This window comes from Chanos chanos, chromosome 5 (genome assembly GCF_902362185.1).
Source record: "Chanos chanos chromosome 5, fChaCha1.1, whole genome shotgun sequence".
In the NCBI taxonomy this organism is placed as follows: domain Eukaryota; kingdom Metazoa; phylum Chordata; class Actinopteri; order Gonorynchiformes; family Chanidae; genus Chanos; species Chanos chanos.
This window is the reverse complement of record NC_044499.1, coordinates 49,173,959-49,185,814: the sequence shown is the minus strand read 5'-3', so window position 1 is coordinate 49,185,814 and position 11,856 is coordinate 49,173,959. Positions and strand designations below refer to the sequence as shown.

The 11,856-nt window shown below is 41.5% G+C and overlaps 1 protein-coding gene across 1 annotated transcript in view; it reads right to left on the bottom strand.

Annotated features, from left to right (window-relative positions):
• The window catches only part of dusp3a (dual specificity phosphatase 3a), a 7,299-nt gene extending 1,406 nt beyond the window's left edge, over positions 1-5,893 (bottom strand). Inside the window, exons 1-2 of the mRNA XM_030775942.1 lie at positions 5,727-5,893; positions 617-849 (exon numbers count right to left, since the gene is read on the bottom strand). Of these exons, the coding sequence (XP_030631802.1) occupies positions 617-849; positions 5,727-5,893 (400 nt within the window). The remainder of the gene's footprint in view (positions 1-616; positions 850-5,726) is intronic.
• Positions 5,894-11,856: the final 5,963 nt, after the last annotated feature.

Here is an 11,856-nt window from a genome sequence, read left to right as displayed (position 1 = left end):
CAACAATTATGTAAAAAATGTGGTCTGTCTAGTCTGTTTTGGTTAAAGAAGAAAAGCCAAGGGAGGGACCATATAACTCCATGGTAACAATATGTTCCACATTTCAGTGGCATCAAACACAAACGCTGGAGCAGTAGAATTTCAACTCAATCCAGAACAAATAATTTTGGTCCAACTAAACAAACTCATGTCCTTCTTTGTAGATTTTAAAAGACATGGGGTTTTTTTTGGGGGGGGGGGGTTGTTTTTTTTGGGTCATACTGATAATATCTTAATATCTTAATGTGTAGTGACAGTCGGTTCCATGCAGGGTACAACAGATGCTCTTAGTAGACTGGGGTTTTTTTGGGGGGTTTTTTGGTTCTTGCTGGTTTTCATTTGTGCCAACATACTGCGGTCTCTTGTTGACCAAAGAGTACTGTGAAAAATCAGCCTCTGACTACGAGGTGACGGAAAAACATAGCAGGATTCGCAGCAGATCGAAATGATCTAAAAGTCTAAACATCTGGTGGACCCAAAGGTGTAAGTTTTATTATAATACTGCAGATGGTCTGATGTGACTCTAGAAGCTTCACTTCATCAAAACCAGGACGGAAAAGAAAGGTCTTTGGCGTACCTTTCCCGTCTTTGTATGCAAGGGCCTTGTCGATGAAGTCTGCACCCTCCTCAAAGAAGGCACTGATGTTGAACTGCTCCGTGTCGTTGGCGTTTATGCCGTGGTAAGTGATGCCGGTTCCTGCGTAAAAGTCTGCGTTGGTGTTCACGTGCATGAAGGAGTTGCCCTCGGCGACGTTGAGTACGTGTGTGACCCCGAGTCGCTGCAAACGCATCACGTTCTGGGCCACAAACCTGGGGAACGATGGAGAAAATGACATGTGAGTCTCACCTGAGCACTGATGACTCCTGGGAAATTTATATTAAAAAAAAAAAACAGCTAATGAAATTAACCTCAAACAAGCAGTCTCCAGACCATTAGGGAACGGGTCGTTTCCAAGCCAAAAGGTTTGAAGAAAAAATGTCTTTAAAGTTTTTTTTTTTTCCTGGAAATGCTTAGGCAAGCCTTCAGTTTTGGTCCATACTCAAGCCCACAGAAAAACAAATTCATGAGGGAAAACAAATACTTCACACTTGCACCAAAGGAACAATAATTATTCTCACAACTGTCCATTTAATGATTATAATCTTGGCCGTAACGTAATCTAAACAGTTTGAGAAATGAATACTATTTCCTCAACAGCTTCTCTTCATTAAGGGGACCTTACAATGTAGCACCATAATTTACAGTGTTTTCTCCCTCATGTTGCACACAAATTTGGATTTTGTATCCAATCCAGGGTGTTAAGTCAATCTCTTGTCAATCTCTAGTCAAGCCCTTTCAGATATGGGTGTACACCCATCCATCAGACGAAGTCAAGCTGAAGTTATCCACCGCACTACCCTCCCACTCTTTCTCTGTCCGTTTGGTCTTTCTCTGCCATGCCTGGCTAGAGCTTGATGGGAATAAATTGTGTGGAGTCGCTTTTAGACAGTAGAGATGTCGGTCTATGTTAGCTGACCCCCTGGGACAGCAGTGGTCTAATCCAGCACAGACACACCAAGGAGATCTTGGCTGCAGCCCAGAGGCATACAAAGAGCCATAGGCATCCAGCACAGTGCCTGAAATAGGTCCTCAACTCCACAGAGAGAGAGAGAGAAAGAGAAAGAAGAAGAAGAAAAAAGAGTATAGGAGATAGAACACAAGGGAGAGCTCTGTCTTTGCGCACACTCTTCAATCTTCATTTGCTTCCCCCCCCACCCTCTCTCTCTCTCTCTCCCCCTCTCTCTCACACACACACACACACACGCACACGCACACGCACGCACACACCTTCTATTTTTTCCTTCCATGTTCCTTTTCCTCATTCTCTGCTTTATCAGATAGATAGATAGACAGACAGACAGACAGACAGACGGACAGACAGACAGACAGATAGATAGACAGACAGACAGACAGACAGACGGATAGACAGACAGACAGACAGACAGACAGATAGATAGATAGATAGATAGATAGATAGATAGATAGATAGATAGATAGATAGATAGATAGATAGATAGATAGATAGATCTTTCTCTCTTCTTTCAGAATGTAGATACATTGATGGAGAGAAACAGTCGTTACACTGGAAATTCAGAGATGACAGTGTCAGCTGGCACTTGATCATACCTGTTCACTGAGATGTAATAATAATAATAATTATTATTATTATTATAACCACACTAGGACTAACCTTCTACCAGTGACATTCGCTTTAAGAGTCTCCAGAAAAACGTACATAAATAAATCACTTCTCACTTCAGTTTTCTGTAGCCAACAACTGTCACAAGCTATAAAAGCCCTGAAGCTTTCTACGTCTGTTTCTGTTTTCAGACTTCAACGTGGGCATTTTCACTGACACATGTTCCTGCATTACTGAATAACGTTATACAATCAGAGACCTCTCTCCTTTCTGTAACTTCATAATCAACACTGAAACTCTACTTACTCTTTTTCTCTTCTGACACCATAATTCTAACTGATGTCGCGTTTAATAAATCATTTTGTTTATTGTGATGTGACAGTCCTACTCTTTCTCTTTCCCTCCTTCTAATTTCTTTGGTTTTACCACCAAACTGAATATCACATCTTGTCGGATAACCATTGGGAAGGCAAATGTTTTCTTAACCAGCTGTGGATAATTTAAGGTTAAATAAAGTAAAAGATTAAACAGACTAATCTTTCAGTACACAGTTCTTTCACTGTGTTTACCGGTCAACTGTTAAGACCTTGCCTTTAAAAATGTCACGTTTGACGTCACTCATGTCTCTTTGGGCTCCAAAGCTCAGACGACCCGAGAGAGAGAGGTATCAAGTCTGTTACCCCTCTGCTTTAGGGCTGACAGATCTGGAACCCCATCTGTCCAAGTGTCTGCCTTCAGCCATGGTTCCTAAAACAGTGATGAAGAGATGCGTAGCCTGCGTGTAGACTCATTCCCCATGATCCATAACTCAAGCTATATCCTCCACCCAGTGAGAGTGTGTCAATACAGAGCTGATGGTAGTCATATTTCTCTCACACACAACCCCTGCCTGTATGTGTGTGTGTGTGTTTGTGTACAGACCTGCACGTTTGGGTGCATGTGTGTGTGTGTGTGTGTACGTGTGTATATATAAATGGTTGTCCATGTATGCGTGTATGTGTGTGTGGGGGTGGTTAGAGTGTGTGTATCTGTGTGCGTGCGTGCGTGTGTGTGTGTGTGTGTGTGTGTGTGTGTGTGTGTGAATACTTCGCTCCTGGCTCACCTGCCCTGTCTTGCTTTTCCTGTCCCGCTCTCTGCAGTCCCTACACATACATTATTAATAGTATTCCCACAGAGAAGAAAACACTGCCATGAACAGAGAGCTGCCCATCCTGCTCCAGCAAAGTGCAGCTCCTACACACTATGATTTAGGAGAGAGCAATAGCTCCAGAGACCTAAAGTGCATTTACTGTTATATAACAGTAAGCCCCTTGAAAAGTGACACAATTCAAAAACTGAACCATTATTCCCTCATAATTTAGTAATTCCAAAACGGCTCAGCGAACTCTACACAGCCAACACAGTAACGACTGCTGCTGAACTTTCAGATTCTGTGTTGTTAAACATGTACATGTGCCATGTGCTCATACACACAAGAACTCATCAAATTTTCTAATTATCAGGTCTGTTACTGAAAATAAAAAATGTTCAGGAGGAGTACAATGGAACAAAGGCGTCAGAACTAACACCACATAACTGTAAATTAACACTAATTATCTGTGTAATTACACATTAATTTTTCTCTTATATTCCACACGTTGCTCTGAGCATTATCAGAATGTACCATAATAATAGTATAATATGTAATACGTGATCACATGATTATGTCTCTCTCTCTCTCTCTCTCTCTCTCTCTCTTCATATATATATATGTGTGTGTGTGTGTGTGTGTGTGTGTGTAGGCATATGTGTATATGTATATGTATCCCACACACACATACACACACATATACTGTATATGTGTGTATGTGTGTGTGTGTGTGTGTGTGTGTGTGTGTGTGTTATCACTATTATATCAATATCTACAATGGGCCAAACTTAAATTCTTAACAGGGTATCAAACAGCTTCTTGTGTATGAGCAGACTTGGCCGTATATCAGTATGAAACTTGGCCGTATAGCGGTATGAGACTTGGCCGTATAGCGGTATGAAACTTGGCCGTATAGCGGTATGAGACTTGGCCGTATAGCGGTATGAAACTTGGCCATATAGCGGTATGAGACTTGGCCGTATAGCGGTATGAAACTTGGCCGTATAGCGGTATGAAACTTGGCCGTATAGCGGTATGAGACTTGGCCGTATAGCAGTATGAAACTTGGCTGTATAGCTGTATGAAACTTGGCCGTATAGCGGTATGAGACTTGGCCGTATAGCGGTATGAGACTTGGCTCTATACTGTAATTGATTTTGTTGTTGTACAAAGATAATGTGCACTGTGGTCACTCCTCTTGACTAATCTTCTGTCGTTGGATGGCACCATCTAACAGTGAAAACTATTAGACAGATGTTCATTTCTGTGTATAGACTGTAGGCTACACTGTAGCTGTGTTGGGGAGGGATTAATTAAAAGGGAAAAAAATGCAAATTAAATAGTATAAAATGACAATCCAAATAGCATTTCTTTGTGGTATATTAAACTAGCTGTCAAAAATGTCGTCACAACTGGCAAATATAATGTTAATGCTATCTCTAGGAGAACATCTATTCTCAATTTCTCCCATAGCCTGAACATAGCTTTTCTTCTCACTGTAGGAATCCCTGTTCTGAATCCATCTTTTTGTGAAACCTGATGCAATAATCAATCAAGCTTAATTTAGAACCGTTTGCATCTCCGTATCTCAGGCTTTGGCTTTGGTTGGCTAAAGATATCGTAATCAATAGCCTACGCAAGGGCAGCCCATACCCCAGACGTCGTTTCCCGACAACAACATTTGGATTGCAACTTGTCGGCGGCTCTCATGCTCTCGGTAGTATGTTTAACACGTCTGTGATTTCTACAGAAAACTGTTTGAGAATAAACAACACGTGATAATAGATGTTCTGACTGAGAAAAGCAACGGATGATCTCAGTGAGATAACACAGAGATGGCACCGATAACAAACAATGGTTGCCAGCCCGTTGTTTCAGTCAGCCTGATACAGTCGCTCTGATGTGCAAAAACTATCTGTCTGAAATTCTCCTGATTTCTTAAAATGTTCTATGAAGATTTCGTCGCGCGTTACACTAATCTCATGATTAATGCTGTTCGTAACTGGAGAGGTGACGAAATTAACATTTAATCATAGTTCTTTGTGTATAAAACCAAATTCTGATTTGGAACGCGAGATAGCTGCCGTGGAAAAATATGAACTGCAATCAAATTTGGGTGATTAATTTAACTTTATAGTGTATCTCTTAAACCAGCCGTCTTTGATAGCGACGTGGGTGACGTTCACACCATCTTTTGAATGAGGTTTTATCCATCCCAGCACAGTCAACCACCCTGTTTAGGATAAGTGTCGTGTTCGAATGAGACTATGCATTTGTCAGCTGATACCTGTCAGTGCCATCTGTTAACAAATATTAGAGTATTTTAAAGCGGGGCGGGGGATTATACGACTGGGAGTCGCTTAAATAAAATAACTTACGCGTTCCCGATGTAAATTCTCGGATACACCTCGTTGAAATGTTGTGCTGGTAAACTGTAGAACCCGCTGCCGTTTGACAATAGCTCGTTGAGTTGTTGCACAGTAGCCTCGCTGTCTGGCACAGTGACTTCAACCGGTACCTTGGCAGGGCTCGGGTGTTTCTTCATGGTTCCAGTCAGTCTTAGAAGAGCGACGAACAAGTGTCAAATTATAGTCTGATTCGTGTCAATTTCCGATATTCCTGCATTTTATTTCTTGAGGGTGTATGTTATAGGTGTGCCTGTGTGTCTGAACTGTACGCTTTTCTCACAGACACACCCCGACTCGCCCACCGGCTGTCAGACACTCAAGAGATCGGAATTGGCGGAGGACAGCGACACGCGCACAAGGGTGGCAACCGAGGACCGATAAACAAGTCAGTGAGAGCACTGTTAAAGGAGCCGCTCTGTCACGACGCTTTGCTACCCCAGTGACAGTTCCGTCATCCAGAAATTGTCACGCTGCTGTGCAATGAGGATATGAGAGAAGACCAGACTACGCTGGCGCAAACAGCATTTCTTTGTTTTGATGAAACATCTAGCAACTCGTGATTTGGTAGACCGTATGAAGAATAGGCTATGACAAAGTACCACACCACTGTTTATGTGCTGGGTTATAACAGGTCTATAGTTAGTCTGGATCTGACGTCATAGCATTCAGTCAGTCTCCACAGCAGACATTAAAAAGCGTCAACATAGGCTTATTGAAATAAAATCAAAATTGTTCATACAACGAAGCACATATTCGGTTCATCAAACATGTTTTGTTTTTTTTTTCAATTTTGTTTTGTTTTGTTTTGTTTGTGAGATATGTAAATGGGATGATAGCTTACTCTGTGCTTTGTAGTCTTGGTAGGAGAGAGCATGGTATTTTAAGTTGTTGACAGTTCAGGTCATCAGAGCAGTCTTGACCATTCAGAAGTGACCCATTTGGAGGAAAAATACCAAAAGTAAAAGTCAAACTTCTCTTGATTTGTTGACTATATCAGAAACAGAACATCGAGGTCTATTTATACGACTACTCAAGATTGGCGCTGTTATACCCTATTTCATGAGGTATAGCGGAAATTCATAGTAAGCTCTATCTATCTATCTATCTATCTATCTATCTATCTATCTATCTATCTATCTGTCAAGTAAGATGTAATATGTTATATTTTGCCTTTCACCATTTTGTCCTTTGTCACGTTGTCCTTTAGCTTTTCCCCTCCTCGGATTTGTTTCACTAGAGAAGAGTAGATCTGTTTCTATCTGTAGAGCCACTAGAGGGCGGCATAATTTTAGGTAAATGACAATTTGCCCCCTTGTCCAAATTCAGATCAAAAGTGTTTTTACAAAATACATACAATAAAAGTCTCAGAAAATTCAGTAAGAAAATAACATGTAAAAATCACTTGTAAATATATATTATATATATAAATATATATTTAAATTTATATATAAATATTTTTTATCAACTGTCATTTATCTCTCTTAACTACTGCAGGTTTCTGGTATTGGTCCTCTTATACTGGGAATATTATTTCATCGTTTCACATAAAAATACAGTTTAAAAAAAGGTCAAATATGTATCTATAGATGACATAGATACATTAAATTTCCAGTTGTGCTTTTCCAACATTTTTCTCTTTTTTCCTTGTTTGTCCACATTGCCAGACTTTAAATGTGCTGCTTAGTGTTCCCAGTCCAATAGACTTGTTATGTAAGTGAATTAGCAAGTCACACATCCGATAGATTAGTTTGTGTGCACAGCCGATCAATGAGCGGAGAGCGGAGAGTGATTAGCACCCTGCTGATCTCTGCCAAACTGATCTGTAACCATTAAATAGTCTGCCTGTAGCATAACATCAGCGCGCGTGTGACCCTTTGACTGGTCCGGTTATTTAGCATGTGATATTTAAAAGCACTGAGGATGTAAGAGCACTTGAGAAAAATGCGTAGTGTGATTAATCCTAATGACTTGTTTTGCTACCACTGCTGTTAACTGCTCTATCACAACGTTTTGACACATGAAGGTATCAGCTGCTCCTTATTTATCCGTTGCCATGGCGACTCAAGGAGCCGCTTAATGCCATGGCAACAGGCCCATCATGAAAGCTTTCTGTTGTTGTTGCTGTTTTTTTTTTTCTATTGGTTGTGATTATGAATGTTTCTGTGTGTGTTTGTGTGTGTTTGTGTGTGTGTGTGTGTGTGTGTTTGTGTGTGTGCAGGCATGCATTTTTGCCAGTCAGATCCTCATATGTCATATCCCCAGCTGTCTTTACACACTAACTGATCATCCATTCTTTATGCTTGCCACAAAGAAAACTGAACCGTATCTTAAGTCATCATAAAAGCCATGACGTCACAAGGTAAGCTTGGTTTTAGGATTTTTGTGTTTTGTTTTTAGCAGCCATATGTTGTTGAAGAACTCAAAAAGGAGAGATGCTGTGTGCAGTTCCTGACTGTTTTATTGACAGTCCCTCCCTCTCATCTCCACTTTGATTAATTAGCCAGACACAGCAGCACCTGAGTCCCTGAGACCAGCCCACGAGCAGGGCAGAACAGAACAACCGACGCTCTGCTATTCAGTATTGCACACCGAAATCTGTTTGGCAGGCTTTGGATCGAAATGGATCAAAAATACAGTTTTAAGTATGATATTTCAACGAAGAGATACTTTTTTGTCCGTTTAAAGCAGTTCGTGATTCATGTCAGGCTTCGGTGAAATTTGTCACTCATATTAGTCACTTTTACACTCCCTCAGGGAGCAGTGTGACCTTTCCCGAAATGAGCAGAGACGGCTTGGCCAAAAGAGACTGACGTGTTAAAACACACACACACACACACATACACATACACGCACGCACGCGCGCGCACACACACATACACACAGACACACACACACATACACACGCATACACACACACATACACGGGCCATGGCTATTCAGTTAACATCCTGATTCAATAAACGACCCGTTTGTACTGCACAAGCTGAAACAGAATGGATTTATTAGATCAGTGTTGGGGGGACAGGGTAGGAGGGGTCAGCTCAGAATGGGGAGGTCGCAGGTTTTGCAACATTGTATTTGGTTTGAAAGGGAAATTCTGTGAGCTTGAAGTTTGTGTCTATCTGTAATGTGTGTTCTTGCACCAGTAGGGGGTGCTCTCTCCTATGTGTTTAACAGAGAAGACAGGTCCCTTTTTCTCACTACTAAGGACTGAAGGTGTCGCTAGCACCGTGCTAATGGCAAATGGAATGTATGCAGCTGTTGTCATTATACATAGTGTTGACCTATGCAGATTTTACACCACAGAACACATACACTGTACTTACCATATCTCCTCCTGGGCTTTCACAAATGAGTCTCCTCTGTTTTTTCTTTTTTTTAGCTTGTCTATCATATCATCTTATTTCTTCTGGCCCTTTTTTTGTGATAATTAAAGACCTTCCAAGACAATACAGGCCCCCTGAGACATGCACTTAACAATAGTGACTCATGCATAATATTACCATCTGCTGGTTTGAGGCTACTGAAGCAAGCACAGGATATGACAGCAAGAAGGACAGAGAGCTTGACTTTGTAAAAGTACAAAGAAGGAGAGAGAGAGAGAGACCAGGAGAGAGGACCAACTGACCTCATTAGGCACTCTAGCCTTCTGGGTGGCCACTCCACTGCCTGCCTGATTTTATACAGTTCAACACTGAGGTTGTGAGGTTGTCAGTGTGATGATGTCATAGAACCAGTACAACAGGACACAGGCTCTGTTTACCCTTTCTGTTTATGTTTGTCGCCCAAGCAACAGAACCCTGTGATCTAAGCGTTTATTCTGGGATGTCTATTACTGAACTGTTCCCGATAATTAGGAATTAAATCTTGTTAATGCTTCTAATTTTCTCTTTCTGCCGCAATGTCATTCGATCTTAATGGGGTAATTTAAAATGATACAAACGTGCTTAGACGCAACTGCGCCATAATTTTCTCAATCAATTAAAGGCAGAGAAAGGAGAAGACTAACAGGCAATTTGTTGATGAGATTACACAAAATGGATCTCTGATCATGATGAAATTCAATTGTAATCACGTCTTGCTGTTAATCTTGCCTAAAATGGGATCTATTTAAAGAACACGGCGGGTATAACTGGAAGCTTCACATTGCATGCATATTTTTTTTTTTGTTTTTGGGTTCATGCTTGTAGTTCCACATGCCTTTGATCTATTATTCTCTGTGAAACAATCAAACCAGTGTCTGACTCTCATCTAGTCTTTGGATACATCTCTGATATGCTGTTAGTTCTGTTAGTCTGGGCTGTTTACTTTCATTTCACGGTACACGCCACCCCTTTCACCTCTGTCCTGCCCCGCCCCCTTCACACACACACACACACACACACACATATGCGCACGTGCACACACACACACACACACACTCATGCATGCCTCCCCTTCCATTTCACTGCTGGTGCATAAGAAAGCAGCAGGACATCTCCTAACCTACATACAGCATCAAAGTCATAAGCAGCACAGAATATTTTACCCCCTTGTGTGTTTTCCACACTTGCCCTTCAAGCTCCCCCCAAGGTTCGAATACAACAATGCAGGGAACCAAGTCATAAAGGTTGCTTCACAGTATTAATGTTCTCTCTCTCTCTCGCTCTCTCTCTCTCTCTCTCTCTCTCTCTCTCTCTCTTTCTTTTTCTAGTTTTCAGTTTATTACTTAAATAGTTTATTTGCAAATTCAGTAATAGCATGTACTGTTTATCACATACTGAGGTCATATGATAATTTGATCTATTGACACTTTTCTTCTTTGCATATCCCTGTTTTGGTGGGGAGAAAAAAACCTCACATAGACACTGGTCCCATTCCTCTGCATATGATAATCTGAGGTTATCTAATGTACTTAGTCAAGAAGTGCTTTTGAAAGCATGGTGTCTATATGCAAAGGGGGAAATAAGGAGGGAAGCAGGAGTGATTGAAAACCTCTTTCGAATCCTGTTATCTCTAAGACAGGTCCACTGGGGATTCACTTTATCCACACGCCAAACAACAGTCGGAAAATTCTCACTCCTTCAAGCTGCGGTGGTTATGCCCTGCAGTGTCCAGCTCACACTGTTTTCAGTCAAACAGATGTGAGTAGCACTCACATTTCAGGGCTGATGATAATGTCAATACCTTGCTGTAGTTAGTGATTCATTTGCACAATGATCTAAGCCTTGTCTTCCCCATGGATTCATTCCTGCTCTCCCTCCTGCTTGCCTTTAGAATGGCCTCAGTATTGATTTGGAATTGAGAGCGGTAGATTTTAGATATTCACTGAAAGTAAGCATTTTTATTCTTTTGTTTCATTTTGTAAACTCGGTGCTTTGAAATTTTCCAGAATTCTCTCTTTCTCTCTGTTATAACATATAAAAGGTCAAATTACTGACATTGCCAAAGAGGTTAGAGAATGCAGTCGTGTTGTTGTTATCCAAAGCTTTAAACAGTGGGGGACGTGTTTGTTGAGTTACTTTATCTCCTACACAGAGAGAGAGAGAGAGAGAGAGAGAGAGCATTGAAGAAAACTGAATTTCATTGTGTTTGACAACAAAGAGGGAGGGATTTGTCATCTCTTGCTCAGACACACGAGTTATCAGCACCCTGAGAGATGATAAGGGATCCAGTGAGAGCAGGAGCGTGTAGGTCCTGGGTGAGCAGGGCTGCACGGGCCCACACACTCACTCACCCACAATAAACCTCATCACTCTGTTTAAATGATCTTCCCGATATCACTTCAGTGGATATCACCACCGCTATGTCAACGGAGCCTTAAAACGGGTCAAGACCGACCCCGCGTAAGCAAACACCGAAGTTCAAATCTGTGCCCCACAGATAGACTTGGTTTCAGACAAAGACGCTCGTCGCTATTAATAGCAGGGGTTTGCCACCCTTTCAGCTGACTGGTTTGTGGCCTCGCTCTTATGTCCGTCCCATCAAGGAGTCCCTTATCATCCACCTCAACATGGGGCTCGTAAACATGAAAAGTTCTGGTGGATGGCATCCCATAAGCTGTTCCCTGACTTGTGTGAGAACGAGGGAACACAGTTGTTCTTCAGAGATGTGAAAGAAG